General features: G+C 42.2%; 1 protein-coding gene and 1 long non-coding RNA gene across 6 annotated transcripts in view; both read left to right on the top strand.

Moving 5' to 3' along the window:
• The window catches only part of cabin1 (calcineurin binding protein 1), a 112,128-nt gene that overhangs the window by 12,963 nt on the left and 77,276 nt on the right, over window positions 1–21,889 (top strand). For 3 of the 5 annotated variants that reach the window (XM_088618489.1, XM_088618490.1, XM_088618488.1), the window contains exons 16-27: window positions 400–594; window positions 1,196–1,432; window positions 1,754–1,907; window positions 2,479–2,594; window positions 2,805–2,966; window positions 7,288–7,494; window positions 9,663–9,808; window positions 10,550–10,811; window positions 12,946–13,116; window positions 16,529–16,618; window positions 17,298–17,449; window positions 18,994–19,208. In XM_088618489.1, coding sequence (XP_088474615.1) covers window positions 400–594; window positions 1,196–1,432; window positions 1,754–1,907; window positions 2,479–2,594; window positions 2,805–2,966; window positions 7,288–7,494; window positions 9,663–9,808; window positions 10,550–10,811; window positions 12,946–13,116; window positions 16,529–16,618; window positions 17,298–17,449; window positions 18,994–19,208 — 2,107 coding nt within the window. The remainder of the gene's footprint in view (window positions 1–399; window positions 595–1,195; window positions 1,433–1,753; window positions 1,908–2,478; window positions 2,595–2,804; window positions 2,967–7,287; window positions 7,495–9,662; window positions 9,809–10,549; window positions 10,812–12,945; window positions 13,117–16,528; window positions 16,619–17,297; window positions 17,450–18,993; window positions 19,209–21,889) is intronic. The other 2 variants (XM_088618492.1, XM_088618491.1) reach the window with 1 other exon arrangement.
• LOC148641698 (uncharacterized) lies at window positions 19,215–21,616 on the top strand. Its single transcript, XR_015929860.1, has 2 exons — window positions 19,215–20,265; window positions 21,549–21,616. It is a non-coding gene; the product is annotated as an uncharacterized LOC148641698 (long non-coding RNA).

Below are 21,889 nucleotides of genomic sequence, written 5' to 3'. Positions count from 1 at the left end.
GTACTTGCATATGTATGCATATCGATCATAAACTGATCCAGCGTTTCTGATATACTGTTTTAATATTATTGCAAAAGTCTATACGCAGCCCAATAAGATGGACAGAATTTTTATTTCGTACAGTCAATCTTTGCTTTGTTTTTTTTTTGGGGGGGGGGGATTTGCTTGAAAGCCATAAAAAAACTGTTTTCTCCAGGAACTTCTTCTGAAACATAATGTAGGCCGAGTTGCTGTGGAAACAGACTGGCTCATGCTGGAGTGGTACAGTAGTGCTGCTGACACCAGGGAATGTTCAGCACCGTGCAGGGAAAGCAGATGACAAGTTCGACGCGGCCGCATTCGTGCTGTGTGCGGCAGAGAACCGATGTGTCGAATTTCTTTCTGTGCCGTCCCCGGAAGATTGACAAGAAGCTGAAGTCTCTGGAGCGCTGCCAGTCCCTGGAGGAGATCCAGCGGCTGTTTGAGGCAGGGGACTACGAGGCAGTCGTCCGGCTGCTGCGGCCCACCCTCAGCAATGGGGTTTCAGGGAGGGTCAAATCCCTGGAGTTCGTCGGCTCCATCCCTGAACGACCCGCACAGCTGCTGCTGCTCCAGGTACTCCTACGCGGAGCCCTGGGGCAATTCTTTTATATTTTCATTGTGTCTCATGTCAAACTGGGTCAGTATGTGTGGTCACTAGGCCTTGTGCTTGGCATTGTTATATATGTATCTTATCTGTGTCGGTTTAGCATCTGAAAAATGACCGTTGTTATTTTGGATCAGTTGTTTCTTTGGGGCAGCACTGATGCTTCGCAGAGCTGGGGCCTGTGGTACAATTCCAGACCTGGGGCGCTATCTGTGTGGAGTTTGTTCTTTCCATGATCATCTGGGTTTCCTCCAGGTGCTCTGGTTTTCTCCCGCAATCTAAAATGGTACATAATTGGCTTTGGGGAAAATTTGCCCTGGTAGGAGTGTGTGGGTGTTTGCCTCTGTGTATGCCCTGCGATGGACTGGCATCCTGTCCAGCCTCGTGCTTATTGCTTGCTGGGACAGGCTCTGGCTCCTCTGTGTCCCTAAATAGGAAAAAGTGGTTAGAAAATGGATGGATGGATGCCCAGTATGGTGCTGAACCACAGAAGGAATCCCTCCATCATGCCAATGGAGTGATTTCCCTTTTTCTTTCCCTCTCTTCCCCTCCTGCTCGCGCTGCGTGCAGAACTCCCTGCTGCAGCAGCAGGATTTCCGGCAGTGTCTGGAGTGCTCCGAGGTGGCGCTCAATGAGGCCTTCCAGCAGCTGAGCAATGTCTCCATCCCCTCGGCCAAAGAGGAGTGGGCCACCACAGTGACGCAGCTGCTGGGGGGGATTGACCTGTGCCTGTCCCGGGCCCCTGACATCCTGCAGACCGCCGCTCGCTCCGCCAGCATGGCCCGGCTCAGCAGCAACCTCATCCAGGTGCAGCGCGGTTATTCCGAGTGGGTCGTAGTGGTAGAGGGAAATCTTGCTCTTCCAGTTCTTTAAAAAAATTTTGGAATAACATATAAAATGTGGAGGTTTAGTGGCCGACATGTGAGAGGTGACCAAACCCATTTGGGTTGTAGCAGTTACTGGAACAGTTTTGAAAGATCTAACAACTGAACTGTTTCCACAATCTGAGATTGGCTTTGTGGTATCATTTTTTCAGTTTTAATGTAAGGTCAGTACAGCGTTTTAACAAGAGAATGCAAGCATTATTCAGCCAGTTAAGCCCTCAGTTCTTTTCCTTTCCTGCTCTAGCTGATAGACTGCAGCATGGCAGTCTCTGAAGACCTCAAGGAACCCTACATGTCATCGGTGCTGCCCTGGATCATACTGCACCGCATCATCAAACACGAGGAGGTCACCTTTGACTGCCTGCGCAAACAGCATCTGCAGGCTGAGGAGGAGGAGGGTGAGTCCCTGTCAGCATGGAGCCCTGGGTCTTCCCCGTTTTGGTACCCCACGACTGGCGGGCCCTTTCTGCTAGATTGAAATGGATTCGCCTTCATCATTTAGTTTAATTTTTCAGACTCAGTTAAAATATATCTATTTTAGGTTTTTCTCCATTTAGTTTTTGAATGGGAGAAGTGCTGTTTTTTTACAGTTTTACAATGCACATTCATAGAATCTGCGTTTTGTTACTGTTCTTACAGAATTCACTCCCCTTAACACTGGGCATTGTACTCTGCGAAATCTAAATTAGGATGGCAGCATGTACCCGTGATTCTTTTATTTGGATATTCTTTGAATTGAATGCATTCATCTTTGGGGAACGTGGCGACATGAAGAATGAAAGAGCTTCATTGAATGGGAACCTGATTCAAGCCAGAAAGGAAATGATTAGTTTCTGTCTCGTTATAACCTATTGTACCTTAACAGTTGTTGGGTTTTTTGAGCGATTTGCCAGCCTATTTTATATAGATGGTGGCAGAGCAGCTTTCAGACAGAATGAAGGCTTCACCAGTCCCTGCTTTTCTCTTCAGATGACCCCGACACCCCCATGTTGCCATCTTCCCTGATGCTGCTCAACACTGCCCATGAGTATCTTGGCCGAAGGTCTTGGTGCTGCAACTCAGACGGTGCTCTTCTGAAGTTCTATGTAAGGGGCTTTTTTTACAGAATTGCCAGAATACAAAAGTAGCTAATCCTCCTAATGTTGGTGGCTAATGTTTGGTTAGCCACCAGTCGAGACCTGAAGAACATGAGCGTCTATGGACCTTCCGACTTTTGGTCTTCTGTTCGGGTTTGTGACTGAAGTCCTGAGCCTCTGCTGGTTCGCTGGTTTTTAGACTGTGTATGTGTGTGGCAGGTTCTAGTGTTACAGAAGGAGCTAACAGCCCCCAGCTCTGAGGACGCCCATCCTTACAAAGAGGAGTTGGAGACGGCCCTTGAACAGTGCTTCTACTGCCTTTACACCTACCCCAGCAAGAAGAGCAAGGCTCGGTACCTGGAGGAGCACTCTGCCCAGCAGGTGAGTCGCAGAGGTTGGGTGGGCACAGGGTGCCTGAGCACCAACCTTCTGGCACAGTGGTGCGGTTCTAAAGCATCAATATTATGCACAACTATATTAATCTGCATGTAACCTTTTTCTTTTTGCATTTTTCCAAACCTGACCAGTGTTAAGAAAGATGCAGCTTCGCAGGCATTTGCAGACGTCTGCTCAAATGCGGTTCTGACCCCCCAGTTATTGAGCTGCGGCTTCCAGTCAGGCCTTGCTGGATGGGGCTGAATGCAGTCTTCAGACTGTCTGAGCAGTGTGTGCAAATGTGTTTGAGCTTAAGGGTTTAAAGAATAAGTAGTGGGGTAAGATAACCTCAAGGTTTTGAGGAGCATGTTGCTTTGAGTTTGATGGCTGGCTCTCGGGCACATCTCTGTTCGATGCAGTCTGACATCCTGACAGTAAGAGCACAGGTCTTAAACTCGTCAGGAGGTGCGTAATGAGAAAACATAGGCCTGTTGCTTAAATAGATTCAACAACATGTAGCAATTTGTAATAACGCATTTCTCATGAACTATTCTTCTAATAAATGGCAGATTTATGCTTATTTATTAGTAAATGGAATGTGTTAAAAACTTACTTTTTTGCTAACAATCCAGTCCTGGTTGTAGTGTAATATTCCTTATGTGAGTCGTATTCATGCTGATTGACTGCTGGTAACTCATAGAAAGAGGAAATGCAATGCAATCTATTTTGGGGTTTGAAAGACCTGGCATTGATGAGTGCATTTCAAACTACATTGAACCTAAAATGTACAAAGTAATGTGTACAACCTCCAGTTTACATCACAAAATTGACTAAATTTCCACGTATGCACAGCACCATATTGCTGTTATTGCGATTCTGAAAGAAGCAACAAAGCTTCCAGTGAGGTGAAGTGGCCCTATTACATTGCAAACAAGAAGGCTTGTGAATCCACCTGTTTTAATCGCAAATTTTGCTCTTGACTTTGTGACGGTTTTGCCAACAAATACTACTAACTTGTTAACTCTGCAGATCACGTTGGAACATTTCTGCGGTGAAATGTCTGCTGTATAACCAGTTCTTATTCGCTTGTACGTCGCATTGCATTAGTCATTACAGTGACTAGCGAGCAGGAAGGGCCACTTCATGTCGCAATTCTCACGAACCTTTGCTCTCACCTGTGGCGCAGCCAGCAATTTATGACAACATGACACGCATACAGTACTTTCACAAAGTTCATGATTTTGTGCTTAATTCAGAATTTATCAAATTATGCAAATTATCCATGAATTAATTTTGTTAACAAGAATATGTAACCCGTCTGAGAAATTGGGACTGCAGTTTTGCTTTGAAGATATTTATAGAGGAAAACAAAAGTATAGAAATAATGTGGTTGATTTACTAGTTTACCAGATTTTCTGATTTGATCAGATTTTCAGATATAAACGTGTCATGAACAAACTATTTGGCATATTCATGTTATTTTAAATTAGTTAATTAAAAAAAATGTACTGGTATAACATGTATGGATTATGATTTCAATTGAAAAAAAATGACCCAAAGGCACCAAATTAGGAAATTTACTTTTTTTAGCTTTTAAATACCCCTTTACAATGTTAAATGTAAGTCATAGCCTTTTGTTTGACTGTGTTCGGGCTTGTGGTTGTAGTGAGATAGCAGTCCATTAGGGGGCAGGCAGCCCTGGATGTGCATCTGTGTGAACTGTGCATTTTACATCAGGCAGACCGTCAAGCATGACTGCTTTGTTTTAAAGAGGCCCAGTTATAAATCTATGAGGAAACAAGAGATGACCTACTGTTAAATTAATACCAGCCCGCCAAGTCATGGTCTGCTAGTTAAAAACAGGCACTGAATTTATTATTGTTCCTTTAGGGACATTAGTTGTCAAAGTTACAGCCATGTTTGTGCTGATATCACACTTCAGACAAAGCGTATTACTTATTATATACTTATAACTAGTTTACATGGACAGCCAAAAGAAAATGGATTGGGGTACCGACCTTTTAACGTCTGTTTTAATTCAAGCTCGAGGGCAAACCTTTTTGTTTTTATCAGTGTTGAATAATATATGAATTTGCGTTTGTTTGAAATTGTTTGACTTCATCTATCGCGACTAGGCTCTTGAAAGGTAACCTGTCATGTCACAGTGTTGACTGGACTGACAGTCTTTAAAGGACAACTTTGAAGGTGCATTGACTCTTCTTTCACTTTTGTTTTGTTACTAGTAACAGAAGTTAATACTAGTATGTGGAGAGCAGATTTCACAAACTTTGAGTCTTACCATTTTCAAATATTCTGGGAGGATGACTACATCAGTTTTAAATGTATAGACCTGTGCTGCAGCCACAGACTGGTTTATTTAATTTATATTTAAGATCGCATTTTTGTGTGGCCTGAAAAGGTTTTCCCCAACATTTCACTTTGAATGCTAGCTCATTTGCATACGAGTATACACAACCTATACAACCTTCTCTTAGTGCCCTGAGGTGGGGGGGGTGTCCTTGTGTCTGTTTGAAGGAGGAGCTGCCAGCTCTTTACATAAACTCTCTCCTGAAAAGCTGGCAGAAGCAGGGAAATAATAAAATCTAGCAGGGATAAGATTTTGCTTGTGTGAGTCAGAGTCCTGGAGTCTGGTATATTTACAGTTCTATCACGGTTGTTATTGTACATGATTTGGCAGCAGATTTTGGCATTAGCAACACAATCCTGTTCATTTTAGGGGGGGGATTAATTTCTGGATTAATAAATTGCCCTGTCTTCAATTATTGAATGCTTGATATATGTTTTGCATTACCTGCTTACCCAACTGGCCGTTGCTCATGTAGATATTTTATTCTTATTATTAAATCTTCAGAAATGGATAGCCTCTTGATTTTTACAGGAGAAATAGGAGCTTACCTCAAATTACATTTTGTTGATCAATGGCCAGGGAACACATTTTCACAAATCAGAGTTACATATGCAAATTGTGAATTTCCTTATTGAAGTTTTAATCAGAATTTGTTGTATTAAGGACAATCGTATCTACTGTCAAAAACCTATTTTTTCAGGATTTCAGAATTACTCAGAATCTTGAAAGCAGCTACAGTATGTTGAAGTATTTGTTTACTTGAATTCTATTTTGTCTGCTGCATGTGATTTAATCCGATGAAGTTTTCTTTTTTCCCTCTACTCCAGCATATGATTGTTAAAACCACTAGGGATATGATTAGCAGTGAAAATATGAAATCTCCCATAAGGATTGAAAGTGAATTCACAAGCAAAGAGAATGAAAGATTTGAGGAAATATTGACTGATCTGAGCATCTAAGGAACGTCTCTGCATGTAGACTGCCGTTCACTTGAAGAACATATTGACTGCTTTCTGTGGCATGTAAAGTATTCCCATGCAAATGGTTCACAGAACTGAAAAAATTGACAAAGGCCATCTGCACAAATATGTTCACAGTGCTGTTGGGCAGAAGGGGACCGTTTTACAGTGTCTACTGGTCTGTAGTCCAGCTTGTTTTGAGAGGCGTTCTTTGTCAGGAGATGAGAAAGTGAAGCACCTGGGTGTATTTTGTATATCTCATCTCAAGGCTCAAGGCAATCTGGGCTGCTCATTCAGCTTGTTTTTCCACTGAGCATTAGAAGTCATGAGGTGCATACATAGAGAGACATTTAACCAGTCTTAATTTGGCTTTAATAAGAAGGTAGATGTACCGCATCCTCTTAAGTATTTTTTGAAAGTAAATTATGCTACATAATTTGTCTCTTCCCATCTTCATTTTTATTGAAGTTCGTTTTATTTTGCAGTGTGCTTTTAGCTATTTTAATTGTGTTTTTACCTGCTGCTGTGGTATTTGCTTGTACATTGCTAAATTACATGAGTGATTTTGGAGACTAGTGAGCAGGAAGGGCCGCAACGCATCCCAATTTGTGGGAACTTGAATGCAAGTTTGCGACAACATGGCGACTTCCAGTACTTTCACAAAGTTGATGAGTTTGTGCTTAATTTGAAATTTGTCTCTTTTTCTTATAACGTCAGTGAACTTAATTCGTTGCCGAGATTTAACAACCGCTCTGAGAAATTGGGACGGCAGTTTTCCTTTAAACCACCGTCAAGATTCTGGATTTGTTTGAATAAATACAGGTTGACAGACTTGGTGTTATATGGTGTGAAAATACTTTGCTGTAGTTTCTGAAACTGGGCGGGAGTCCTGTGCTGTGGGACTTGTCTTTGCTTCCCCGGCGACTTTAAGGAAAGAGAACCTGGGATCTGGGGGGGGCGGTTTGGCCGTTTACTCTGTTGCCGTGTTGCTGTGCTGCAGGTGGAGCTGCTGTGGACCGACGCTCTCTTCATGTTCGAATACTTCAAGCCCAAGACTTTGCCTGAGTTCGACAGCTACAAGACCAGCACCGTGTCAGCCGATCTGGCCAACCTCCTGAAGCGGATCTCCTGCATCGTCCCTCGCAGTGACAAGCCCACTCTGACTGTGGAGGAGGTTTCGGCCTACATTGAGGGGGCGTCTCACAAGGTATGTGCCCCAGGACACACGGGTGTGTCCTTACTGGTGCAAAACAAGTGTGTCATAACATTTTACTGCCACTGCCAGCACTCAGTCCAGTTTAATGGCAAGGTTTTAAGAAATAATATAATTTTTGGAGTTGGTGACCGATTCGTTTTTGTAGCTTGATGAACCCCCGATAATTTTTTTGTTCAGTTTGAGTCTCGGTACATGTGAGTGAAAAGCAGTGTAAACGTTAAAATAAATGGTAAAAAAAATATCTGAAGGTTATACATTTATAAAAGTCCATTTGTGTATATTTATAGGATTATAATTGTAATATACAGTAAACTTAAGTGTACATTTTAATGTTGGAAAATTAAGATTTGTCTGAAGTCCATTGGCAATCTGTCTGATGATGACATTCTGGAAATATCCCCTTTTTTGTATGTTTCCCACAGAGCATTTTCCAATTATCTCCCTGTAAGAATTATAGTTTCTTAGAAGGGATTTTGAAGGTACCAAATCACTCCTCAGAGCCTCCCTTGGTGAGGTAGTGAGGTAGTACTTACTGGTGAGGTCATAAATTTATGGGGAAAAAAAACAAAACTGCAACAAAAAATCAAAATGCCGCTGTAAGCATAAGCAAAAAGTTGAGGCTCCCTGTGCAGCTTGACTGCATTTCATTATAGTCCTCTTTAGCAATAAACTGCACACCCAAAGACTGCAGTACAATGTTTATTAGCAGATATGACTGTAAATTTCTTGAATAATCAAGGCTTTACTGTCTTGTGAATGAATCATAACATGATATCTGTCCTAATCCAATATCTGTCACACTGTACGTCTTTTATGCACCGTAAGTTGTGTAATAATATTACGTGCATCTGTTTGTCCCGGCTGTCTTCTGTATATTTTTATTTCTTCTTCTCACTGTGGGCATATGTGGCTGTCAGGCTCTCCTGGATTTTACACCGGTTCGCCCTGTTTGTATATCTGTCTTTATAAATATTGATAGAAAAAAAAAATGTTAGTAAAAACATAACAAGCTGTGCTGTTTGAGCTGGCAGCCGCCCTCCAGTCAGTAATAATGGGAGGACTGTGCCTGGCATGTCTGAGTAAGTGTTCGCACCGTGGGGCCGTGGTCTCGGTGTGCGCTGAGCAAATAGAGGAAATCGTTGCTGCTGCCGGACCCCCTCGATGTCAGGACAGGGTCTCCGATTACTAAATCCCGAGCAGCAGAGGGGGGGAAAGCGCATTCAAGTTGGAAGCGCTTGTGTTGATTTTTTTACTCCCAGTCGCTGCTGGAAACGGATTGTGGCAAGCAGCTGTTTATATGCGCTTGTTTATGCGGGGGCCGTTCCAAAGATAACATGCCGAGCAAACTATGAGCATAACATACTGTAGCAGTTTTCTTTTTTCTTGCACTCTCTCGCTTTCCATTTTCCACTATTTTTCTCCATCCAATTCTCCTGGCAGCTGCATTTTATATAGCTGTCGGCCATGGAGAAATTTGAGTCATTAATGTGTTTAGTCTTAAAAAGAGGTATCTCAGCAATACTGTTTTTTTTAATGCTTAAAGGTAGTATTTTAACTGCATCCTCCCTCTTTTATTTTCTCTTTTTGCTTTCCCTTTTTAAAGTGTATCTCCTCTTCTCCTAAAAGTAGTTTCCCTTTGTTTTTCTGGCATGTTGCCTCTGTGTACAGTGCTGGCACATTCGGTGTAGTGCCACGAAAAGACTCTCCGAGAGACAATAAATTGATGCAAGCTAAAAGATCTCATTAATCTCATAATGTCGTTGAACAGAAACAAAGCTGTGGCTGCATCATGACAGGGAGTGTCTGTTTATCCATAAGTCAGGATGGTAAGAAAATGGAGCAGATTGAGTAATCAGTGACCCATTTCAGTTAACCGGAAGAAATATGATGCGTATTTTGTCAGTCATGACTGTTAATATCAAGGATCTCTGACTGGAGAACCCCAATCCAGTCACTGTTAAATAGCCAGTTATATACGGGACAGTTACATGAGATCTGTTAGAAAGGTGATTTGGTAAAATAAGCAATTTAGGAATCAGTAGGGATTCAAATCTCAGTACTCCTCTGCCCTCAAGGAACAGAGCAGGGTTGGTCCAGAGCCCAACAAAGTAACGCTCACTTAACATCCCCCCCCTCCCCACCTCTGCCTTCTCGTCTAGGTGCCTTGTCTTTCTGATGGGGCAGGTCCAGTCCCTCCTGTGGTGAATGAGCTGTATTACCTTCTTGCCGATTATCACTTCAAAAACAAAGAGCAGTCCAAGGCCATTAAATTCTACATGCATGATATCTGCGTGCATCCTGACAGGTCAGTCAGCTCTGGAGGCAGTATGCCATCCACCATGCTTGCCCACTATGTGACACGTGATATTTGTTTTACAGATTTCCCACTTTGAAACGTTTTTCAGACATAAATGGGAGTTTCTGTTTGTATCTTTTGATTAGCACGACAATTTCAGCCATGTCATTATTGTGTCAAATGATGAACCTAAAAGGTTATTTCAGATTTTATTTCCTGAACTTTCCTGAATGTGTTTCTACCGCTAGAAAATAAAGTACAAATCCGACTGTCTGTGCTTATTTATATTTTGAATACAAGTAAACTGCTTGGAAAATAATTAAGGAAATATAATGCGCTTAATATACTGAATGCACTCAGTCTGTGTTATGACTGCAATTTGATTATTTATTATTTTCTTCTCTTGCTGTATATGGTTAGAATTAAGTAAGTGACTTCAACATAATGTACAAACTGGTAGATATCCACATTGTCCTGTTTAAATTGGCTTGCTAGCCTTTTTTGAAATAATTAAAAGCTTGCAGTAAGCTCTCAAGTCCTGGAGAAAACGTGAGAGTAATGTTTATCAGTTAGAATAAACATGACGAAAAATTAGATGGTTCTAAAGATGAATCGTGAGTCCTGCTTTAGCTTGTTTTATAGACAGCAGGCAGTATATTTCCTGTTGGCCCGTGGGTTTTTGGCACCGTTGGGCAGGAGGCTCTTGATGGGGCCCGACGTCAGGGGCTGGTGTGCTTGTCTCCCTGGCAGGTTTGACTCCTGGGCTGGCATGGCTCTGGCCAGGGCCAGCCGGATCCAGGACAAGCTGAACTCCAACGAGCTGAAGAGCGACGGCCCCATCTGGAAGCACTCGATGTCGGTGCTCAACTGCTTCAAGCGCGCCCTGGAGATCGACTGCTCCAACCTGTCCCTGTGGATCGAGTACGGCACCATGTCCTACGCCCTGCACTCCTTCGCTTCACGCCAGCTCAAGCAGTGGAGGGCGGAGCTGCCGCCAGAGGTGGTCAAGCAGGTGAGGCCCGCCGTGCGGAGAAGGAGAAGATTGAGATAAGATCAGATCACTTTATTGGCCATATACAATTTCCTGCATTAGGAATTTGTGTTTTCGCATACCCCAGCTTGCTCTCCATGAGACACAGACACACAGACAGGGAGAGAAGCTAGGGCTCCGAGCACAGGGTCAGCCATTCATACAGCGCACTTGGAGCAGTTGGGGTTAAGGGACTTGCTCAGGGGCCCAACAGAGTAGGATTCCTCTGCCGGCCGCGGGATTTGACCCGGCAACCTTCCAGTCACAGACGCAGATCCTTAGCCACAGACCACGTTACATCCTTAACACACACACACCTAGAGATTCAAGATGAGCTGCCCAGTAGAGAAATCAGTACCAATGGCAAACATCAATCGGGTGCACACTCCCTCTACTGTAAAACAATTTATTAACACTTGTCAGTGTTTCGGCAAAACCAAGCCTTTATCAATGCAAACGTTTTTGGCTGGATGGCGATCTGATACACGCTGGAATTCCCTCATCGCTGGCATTTCATGTAAAAAAGGAAGCCGACCTTTTCTTTAAAATGACAATCATGAGGTTAAAAAGGTCCATCTGGCCATAAATGCAATAGCAGTTAAGACCCATGTATCACTATATGATATAGACATATCAATATATTTTCAGAAATAGTTTCTTTTTCTAATTTATCATTTCAAATTATATATTCAAATCTGTTTTATTATAAATCAACTTTTTTTATAAAAAAGGGTTTAAGATCTAATTCTGTGTTCAACCCATGAGGTGTTAAACTATTAAACAGAACAGAGATTGTTTAGCAGGTTTCCAGAATAAGACTCTTTTGACAGAACAATAAATTGTTTTTTTTTTTACCAAATGGGATTTTTCTGACCTATAAGGTTTTTGTATTTTTGTTGATGTCAGCCTTGCTCTTGTTAACATTACATTTTATTCTGGGGGCTTAGTGTTGTCTTTATCAGAGAACACCCTGTTTATTTTTCAGTGTACTTTTTAGTCAGAACAGCAAAGCATGTTAATTGAAAGAGTCTGTTCCCTCCAAAGTACAAACGATCACACTAAAAGGAGTCTGAGTGCTTTTTGAAAAGGAAACTTTTCAGTCAGGTGCAGAAAGTGATGCTGATTAGTGTCTGAGAGGTGAGGCAGAGCTACAGCAGCTGCCTTTGCCCTGCAGATGACAGCTGTGAGGTGCTTTTCTTCGTACAGTGATTCCTGTTACTGTCTCTAGGAGGCAAGAGCCTAGACTTTCACTGTTGCATCTGGTTGTCAGATCGCTTCTTATACCATATGTGTCAGCTACTTTTAACCTGCATTAAAAGGTTTGAAATGTGTGGCACCCACTCAGTGTATCTGTGGGATGAATAAGCTAAAGGCAACATTAAGTGATTTTTGTAGCAGCCTGGGCAGGTCAGGTGAAGTCCCTCAAAAGCGTGGTTTTGTCTCATGTTTTCAGTGACACACTCCTCCTGGAACGGATGCTGTACTTTTGCTTGATAAAACTCAATTGGTGTGGGGGAATAATGTTGGTGAAAACCCGTACTTTAACTCTTTTTGGCCCATCTAAGTCTCCCTGTGTACAACAGATATATACTATATATTGTATTTAGAGACAGTGGCCGTTCTTTTGGTGTGGTCTGAGGTTTGTTTTCAAAGCCTGAGGCAGGATCAGTTTGAAAGAAATGGACTCTTTTGAGCGTAAACAGAAACGTGGCTGGTGTGAAGCGTATCATTCAGATTGTGAAAATGATTACATTTGTATGGTAATATATGTATATAGTTTAGAATCTAGAGATTTAGTGAAGCTACAGAAGCTGTAGTGTTTCTCTGACCTACAGTATTTGCTGAGAGCTGGTTTGAATACAGTCCCAGAACAACTATACTCTGATCCAGGTGCTGGGTCTGGGTGCACATACAGCCCAAGAGCAGCTACAGTGTTCCCGTGAACCAGATTCTCAGAGCTGACGTACATACAGTCCTAGAGCTGCTCTAGTGTGACTAAGGTGCTGAGTGCTGGAATGCATACAGTTCCAGAGCATCTAAACCCTGACCCAGTGCTGATGCATACAGTCCCAGAGCAGGTTTAGTGTTCCTCTGACCTGTCCTCTGTGTGTTTCAGATGGAGGAGCGCAGAGACTCCATGCTAGAGACGGCCTCGCAGTGTTTCCAAGGAGCCACCCGCTGTGAGGGGGACGGGGACGAGGAGGAGTGGCTCATTCACTACATGCTGGGCAAGATCGCGGAGAAGCGCAAGCAGCATCCCCAGGACTACCTGCTGCTCTACAAACAGGTCTGGGACGAAAGGCCCTTTGGGCCCACACGCATGGAGAGGCAAATCAAGTACAGCAGCAGTCTGTCATGCTGTTTTCTTTTCTTTGGTGTTGATATGTTTCTTGTTTGTTCAGCATATGAAAATCCCCCCCCCATCCACCTATCCATTTTCTATCGCTTCTTCCAATTCAGGGATGCAGGAAAGTATCCCAGCAAGCAGTGGGATAGCCTAGAAGGAAGTTAGTCCTTTACAGGGCAGACATAAACACAGAAACACACACTCACACCAGGGCCAGCATTCCCAGGAGTAAGGGAACTTACCTGTATGTCTTTGGACTATGGGAGGAAACTGGAGCACTTCACGGAAAATAATTGGAGCACTGGTATACATTGTCTCCACGTAGACAGCACATCAGGTCCGGATTTGAACCCAGGGCCCCAGTACTGCAAGGCTAACCACTGTGCCTCCCTGTATGAAAATGATCATACAAAATTAAAAATGATAAATGATAACATTTTCGAATTAAATTTTGAAACTACTTCTGCCAGAAGAAAACGGTTGCTTCAGTAGCAAACTATTGTTGTCATCTGTTGTACGAGTTTCTTTGCAGTTTTTCAACTATCAGGCATCAAAGAAGTGTGACATTTTAGTTTGCCTCCCAGTCATGCTCTTTCTGAGGGAGGTTTGAGGTGTCTTTTCAGAAGCTGCATCACCTGGAGATGCCGAGCAGCAGGGCATATACATGCCTACGCTTAAGAAACAGCATTCACTGTATGTGCAGGAATAATAGATAGAGAATGGAAAACGGAAAATGCCACAACTTGATCAGATGATGTATGTAGAGACATGAAAATGACACTGAACTGAATGTATAGTTAAATGTATTTGTGTGTGTGTGTTTGTTTGTTTTTCTCACACCAGAGGTATGACAGCACTTGACTATGCTAACTGTAGATAAAATTCCTTCGTTTCGAGTGAGTCTGAAGAGTAATCCAGTCGGAAAGCTTCTGAAGTCTGGGCGATATTCTGATGAATGCTCGTTTTCGTAGTGTTGTCACCAAGAGCGTGTGAAAGGTGTCAGTTTGCATCATTTGCAATTCCAAGCAAGGGACTTGCTGGGAAGGTTCTGTAGTGGTAGTGATTATTCTTTGCAAGCCGACATGTACTATTTAGTGCAATTCTATTGCTGGGGGGGAAGACTCAAGATTCCAGAGCATTTAAATGCTTATCTATGTCTGTGTACAGTAAAAATGAATTTAATGTTATTTTTTTACTGGTTGTACTCCTGGGTCGCTTTCACAGAGAAATGTGTTCCAAAATTCAATTCCTGTTCCTGCTGGAATTCTGCACATTTTCATTTTTGCTTTAAATTAGACCCAGATTAATAAAAGGTGAGAGCGATATGTATGGCTTATATATGATATACTGTATGAACATATACAGTATATCATTTGTGTTTTGCGTTCTTGATACTTTGCATGTATGCAGAATTAATTGATGGACCTAAGCAAACATTTGCACTAAAGGTGTCCTATATTAACTTGATCAGCAATAATGAATCTGTGAGAAAAATATGATCTGATAAGGTCAATACATAGGAACATAAAAGCTAACATAATAAAGGCTTATTAATACCTCCCATTTTTTACTGATTTTACAACAATTTCAAACAACAGGTTTGAGAACCTCCTTCCGGATCTGGGTTTAAAAAAACAATGCCAAATTCTGGCAAGTGTAAATGTATCTGCCTGGGAAACTACGTTCAGCAACATCATAATGTTCAAGTCTGCATTCTCTAAGTGCCAGTCTGAAAGTTTCAAACGGGCACTCACTAAATAACAGTGCACTCCCCGAGCAGAAGTCAAGCTTTCTCAGTCTGCAGACAACGCACACTAGCTGCATGTTTGTTTGGCTCTCCAGATTGAGGCAATAGTGTATTGTGAATGATGTCGACAATAAAAGGCACATGGGTCCGTTATAATAAGTTCATATTAATCCTTTCGCTGTAGTTTACTAGCATGTCCTCTGAAATGGTCTCTGAATTTGTGATTGCTGTGAGGGAAATTTGGAAGGCAGGAGAGAGCAAGTCTCGTGACGGTACCAGAGAGAGTGGCCGTACCCCTGGCTCAGCTCAGCCTGTGAGTCAGCACGCTGACATCCTCTCTAGTCTGTTCCGGCTGTGCGTTGTCAGGCTCTGAGGCAGACAGGCATGGAGCCACTGATGTGTTTGTGGCTTGGGCCCACGCATATTGCCTTGTGCTCAACATGTTTTCTGCCCACTCTTCCCACGAGTTCCTGCTGCTTCAGCACGGCCGCGGCTTGCCTGCAGTGTTAAGGTGGGAGCGCGGTGGGTCTGACCAGGTGCCGGCAGAGAGTCACACTCCCAGCACGCTGCTTCTGGAGGCACTCCAGAAAACGCAGACGTCAAAGTGCAACGCAAGCCTGGCTTTTCTCAGCTCTGAGGACGTTGAATAAGAGAAGCCATTTTGTGAAGGGAGTGCATGTTTTACCCTCTTACTCCCATTCGTAACGAGGGAAATTTCAGTTTATGGGTTGTCCTAATCCTGCAGACAATTCACAGAAGAAAGATGACTAAACCTCTAATTAAGAAGTGCTAAATCTCATTGTAATGGTGAAATAATGTTTCTTAATTGTTTATTCAGATTGACTTTAAAAACTTGCTCTTTTATTTACAAGAAATGCAATAATTGAAGCTTAATTACAGGATAACTTTCAGTAATATATGTATTGACTGAAAGTTTTTTTTCCTATTTTAAGGCTATTTTATGTTTTTTTTTTAAAATAAAACACTTAATATTAGTGGATAAAAAACACTTTATTCTGTGTAAGTATTTGTGTATGTCAAGGTCAGAATCAGCCCAGTCTGTAAAGAGTAGCCCCATGTTGCTGTGTTGTTCAAGCTGGTTTTATGTGGTTTTACATTAAAACAAGGTATTTTGTATTCAATCAGGTGTCTATAGCAATCTGCCTATATGTAACGAGAGCTATGTTCGTCTTGACACACTAATACAGAACTGCATACAGTATATGTAGGATGTTGACTGCTCTTAAAAATAAAAGCAGAAAAACCCAACAGCAAGTCTTTTCAGTCTCCTGCTGCTCCGCTCGTGTTACACAGCAAGAGAGACCTTCTCTTCGGCTGCCCTCTTCAACCCAGCAGGGCAGCCTTTCCTCCATGTAAAACTGTGTTATTTAAAATCTTCCTGCCGCTCATTGCTTTTTAACCATTTAAAGGTTTTCTTCATTAAACATTGTGTGCAGTGCCAAGAATAAATAAGAAAAAATATTAGGGATCAAACTCAAGCTGTTAGGACAATCTCATTGACTGGTCTGCCATCAAAAGGGTCAGAAGGAGACAGAACTGGATCCTGGGTCCTGTTGTCTTAATTACTCTTGTCCTGTCTTTCAGGCAGCTCATTACTTGCATGAAGAGGCAGCCCGATACCCCCGGAAAATCCACTACCATAACCCCCCTGAACTGGCCATGGAAGCCCTGGAGGTGGGTCAGGTGTAGGGAAAGGGTCTCGGGATTGTAGGGAAAGGGCCCTGCAGAATTCATGGTGAAAAGAGTGTTTCACAGGAATTGTCCCCTGTGCCCGATGAAGACATTTGCTGGAATTCTGTCGGATTCTATCGAAGGAAGTGGGTCCTGTGGAATAGCTCTGTAGAGAATCCATGGAACAACACATCAGAGACCGATATATTAAATAAAAAAATCCACTGAATGAAAGTCTGGACAAAAAAAAACCCAAAAGCTTAAACGCTTTATCCGCAGAATGAAGATGGATTGACTTTAATAAAAGCACTGTTTTTTACCAAATTAGTTCATAAGACTGAAGCTGAGCTTTGAGCTGGGGATTAATTATGCCAGCTGTCCAGTAATATCATCTTAGATATTAAGAAAAAAAAGAACACGTTAATGGTTTTTATTCAGCCTTTGTGAAGGAGCTGAGTGGGAATATGTAGAAGCATATGTTTGTTTTTGACTGATCGTTAAGACCGGTGAAGAAGGCGGATTGTATCTGGCAAGTGGAGGCGCAGTTGATGTTCTGGGTCCTGCAGGGAGGCCGGACAGGGGGGGCTGGCTGCAGGATACCTTTGAGGTCGCTTTAGTGCAGCAGAACCCAGGGGAGGGCTTCTCCTTCGAGCGATGTGTCATACAGGCCTTTCCCATTCAGTTGTATTTCAGGCTCTGCGCCTCCATATTAAAGCTTCTGGAGGCTGGGGAGCAGGAGCTGGACCACGAGATGCTCTTCAATATCCTGAAGGAGGCGGCTGATGGCCCTTTCGCCAGAGGAGAAGAGAAGAGCATGCCTAAAGCCAGTGAGAAGTAGGCATCTCTAAAACTGTTTGTTTTTGTAAAAGCCAAAAACACGTTTTCCTTTTTATAGACGATTAGCGTACTTTTCTGAAGGTGCATAATTGAACAACACTTTTGATTTTATTTCCCCCACACGGAGAAGCACTGTATACAGTGGGCATTACTGCAGCATATCATCTCTCCTTGCAATGCCATTTCTAGACTTGCGGGTTTGCCTTCCCCAGATAAATTGTAGGTGTACTGCAAAGGGCTTTAGTTGTCCCGTTACGTGATATACAGGCTGTTCCTGTCACAACACGAAAGCGCTATCAAGGTGAAACACAATCATTATTTTGTCTGTGTTGCTGACGGTAATGAAAAAGCACAGTATGATTGCATTTTTCTTAAAATTGGAAACCAACAACTTTAAATGCATGTTGTTTTTTTTTACCCTGTGACATATTTTGCTGTGTTATGGCACACAGTATTTGTTTGCATCCCGGGGGAAAGTGGCTAAGCTATAGCAGTCGAATATAGTCTTTCCCGTAGGAAAGATCTTCTCCACATTCTATATGTATCTGAAACTAGTGCACAGTGCAGGAAAAAAATACTTTAATTTGATTAAGGCCACTTTGGAGGTGGGTGACATCTTGTTCCTTGTGGTGCTACTCCAGTGTACGTATAGCATGTTTAATGTAGGATATAGTAAATATCCTTTCAATGTAACAGTCAGAACATACGTAGAAATCGTGTTTTTCTCAAGCATACTGTATAGATTTTAATGTTGGGGGGGGGGGAGGAAATATTGAAATATAGTGTCCCTAAAATGTGGATTGCACCAATGCGCTGTGCCACTTTCCTTGGGCGATTAGAAGAAAACAATGTGATGGTATAACCCTCGGATGGCGGAGATGCACTGACGTTACTTGCTTTTGTAAGTTTCAGCAAGCTCTCAAGCGACCGAATGAAAAACATGTTTGTGAACAGGCATCCAAACATAAAAATACATATTTTGATTTGTACTAATTGAATTGTAGTAATTGTAAGGTTTTATGAGGCTTCACCCTTTTAGCACATTGAAACTGATGGCAACAAAAAGCAAAAAATGCATGTACACAGAACAGCTATTAATAGACTCGGTGGTGCTGAGCGGGCTGTCCATTTACAAACAAACATTTTATGTAAACTGCACCAGAAGAGAGAAAATGATTACAGGTCATTGACCTCTTCTTAGCAATCCTTTTAGCTTGTTTCAAAATCCTGCAGACCATCAAAGTGTCTTCCTACTGTGTAGTTGTGCCCCATTTTCGCCACAGAAGTAAAACTTTGTAGGTTTGATCCAGTCCAAACTCCAGAAAATCATAGTTCTCCTGCCCTTGCTTTATGTTCCCTCGGTTTGAAATCTGTGTGACACCAAACCAGGTATGGATCTTCGACGTGTTGAAGTAAAGTGAAAAGTAGTTTTGGTCTCCTCTAGTCCCACAGCATGTTCCCTGTAATTGTAGAAGAGCATAGCCCCCCCCCGGTGGTGTGTTGTCAGTCTGCTCAATTTCCTGTCCTGTCCCCGTCGCCAGGGAGAAGCCTCTGTCTGTGAACGACGAGGATTCGCACTCCTCTGTGGGCACGGCGCAGGCGCCTGGGAACTCTCTCCCCTCCACCGGGCCAGGTCTGACATCTCCACCTTACACAGCCACACCGGTTGACCACGATTACGTGAAACGTAAAACCCTCCATCAGCAGCAGCAGGAGCAGCAGCAGCAGCAGGAGCAGGAGCAGGCCCTGGCTGATGGTACAGTCCCAGTTCTAGATACTGCCACTCCAGGGAGGTGCTTTCGAATCACTTGGGTGGGGCTGCTGGGAGAGGAAATATGCTGGGGAGAAACTGATCTGGTGATCGCGATGATCCAGCCTGAGCAAGGCGAGAGGCAAGTGTTAAGATGGGCAATATGGCTGCTGGTTAGCCTCATGTGGTATCCTGTTGATAAGACCTTTTTCTTGGCATGCTTGCTTAAGCACACTTTGACACACACAGTCAGGACATCATGATTTGATCATCTGGGGCTAAACTGTATCAATAACTGTGCAGATGTGCTATTTTGTGTTTCCATTGCAGATACAGGACTTTATTTCTTCTTCGGACAGCTATATTTTATTTTATCGTATGGGTATATTATATGTGTGCACACATTTATAAGGGTAAGAGCTTAAGTGAGTTTGTGATTCATCTGCCAAAAATGCTTCACAAGAGGAGAAGACTTTGTCTTCAATATAAAAACATAACACAAGGTGATTCACAAATTCGTATATATAGACATACTGTATGTATAGACCGCAACTGGCCTTGGGGCTCTAGGGATATGTACCTGGCTGCAGTGACACTGATTAACCTCACACCCGGCTGTGGTTCATACCGTTTAAAACGCGGCTACCTGTCACTTGGCCAATGAAATAGAATTAAAGCATAACCAGTTTTAGGCATTTGCATACACTGTGTTATACATCCTACTTTGGTTTTCCATTTAATATTTACCTACAAAAATCATATAAAAAGAAACCATTTCTTGTGAAGATGTGCCTTGAAAGTGGCCTATCAGAAGCAGAGGCTGCAGTACAAGCTGATGATATGGCAAGCTGGGATAAAGCTTTGATCAAAGCAGAAGCCAGACTTTCAGGTGAGCTTGACGAAATTTGCGTCCTCATTGCATGATGTGAGACACATGTTCAGGACTGTTTTCATCTTCATCTAAACTGATGTTTTCTTTAGTTGGCGGACATCCCTGCGTGCAAAATTAATTTGAAGGTCCAAGATGATCTGTGCACAATCCAGCAGTGATATCTGGATCCAAGTTAGTACTTTGTTTTTACCACCTTTCTGAAAGTTTCACGACTGACGTTGAGGACACAATGGCTGATGTTTACTCTTTATCAACCCAAATGTTAAAAAGTGTAGTACTAAAATATCTAGACATGATTTTGGTGTTACAGTATCCTGCACATTTATCTATATTTCTGATCAAATAGGATTAGTAAGCATCAAATAACATAAGTGTGTAATGTCTTTTGCTTAAAAATTTAGGAAAGGGTATACTGTAATCTTAATAGAATTATACAAAGCAAATTCATATTTTTTTGCATATGATTTATGTCCAGAAAAAATAATGGTTAAATCTTTTCTTGCTTGTAGTAAGTGTTTAGTAAATTCTCCTCTGGCAGGGATTACACTGACAATGTCTTCTGTTGTGTTCTGGGACTTTAGAGGGGATGTTTATGGACATTTTTCCATGTATAATTATAGTCCCTTTGGTTTCCTTTCACAAGTTTTCGATTTCACAGATATTTAATTGGAGTGAAGTTTGGAAATTGAAATGGCCAGTCAAAAATATTTTGTGTCCAATTACCCAGTCCTTTGTTGATTTGGATGCATCATTATCATAGTGAAATGTCCTTTTTCAGCCATCTTCCAAGCTACTTATTTCACAATCCATAGTGGCAAGATGCACTTATGTCCTTTACCTGGTAGTGGCCACCATAACTGGTAACCTTAAATGTCTTAATAATGGATACCACAAAACAAAGTGGTTAATTCATCTTTTGGTGGATTATTTCATAAACATCCCTCTGTGGAGATCAGGGATCATTGGTCCATGGTTGTTGAAGTGGTCTCTGTATTATTTCCTTCTCCATCCCCGGGAAACAGGAAAGCTTTGGAGGCTCCTGTACAGTTTCAGAAGCTTGCATTTCAGTTTTAATGAGCAAAATCTTACTGTAGATTTGTTTTTATTAAGTTTAATTTAAAGAATACGTAGAGGTGCAAATAAATTCCACCCTCTTTTTTTCTGAAATTATTGATGACAAATGTGACTTTGCTCTGTACAGTGCTATTGTGATTAGAGCATAACATAATTATAATTTTTTAGTAACACGTGTATAAAACACGAGACAGAACACATCTCAGTAGTCCACGAAATTCAGATTTTTAAGCATATATTTCAGTAGATCCACAGCCCCCATTTAAATTTGTTTCTTTGTTCCTCATTATATGTATTTTAGCTTGGTCTTCGCCACCCAATGCAAAGTATCTACTTTTGACAGTTGTCCGTGATTTTAACATCTGTATTCTTTCTTTTAGGTGTACGATGGTCTTCACCTAAAAGAAAATGCTGGTGGTGTACCCAAATTAAAATAGTTTGAAAGTCAGCCGTATTTGGCAGAGTTTGTGTATCTTATGGTTTCACTTGTTTATGGAAGTTAGAATGTTGTGCTGTGCAGTGATTTATACGTGTGATTAGTCTTAAACGCAGGCAGCATGGTGGTGCAGTGGTTCCTCCCAAAGTCCAATGACATGCTGGTAGGTTATTTGGGCACCGAGTCTGTGCTTGCACTTTGATGGACTGGCGTCCCATCAAGGCTGTACCCCACCTTGTGCCTGTTGCTTGCCAGGCTAGAAACCAGCTCCCCTGTGACCCTGTG

The sequence above is a fragment of the Lepisosteus platostomus genome, chromosome 24 (genome assembly GCF_059453375.1).
Source record: "Lepisosteus platostomus isolate fLepPlt1 chromosome 24, fLepPlt1.hap1, whole genome shotgun sequence".
Taxonomy (NCBI): domain Eukaryota; kingdom Metazoa; phylum Chordata; class Actinopteri; order Semionotiformes; family Lepisosteidae; genus Lepisosteus; species Lepisosteus platostomus.
Note: the sequence above shows the minus strand (reverse complement) of the source record. Positions and strands in the feature narration are given on the sequence as shown.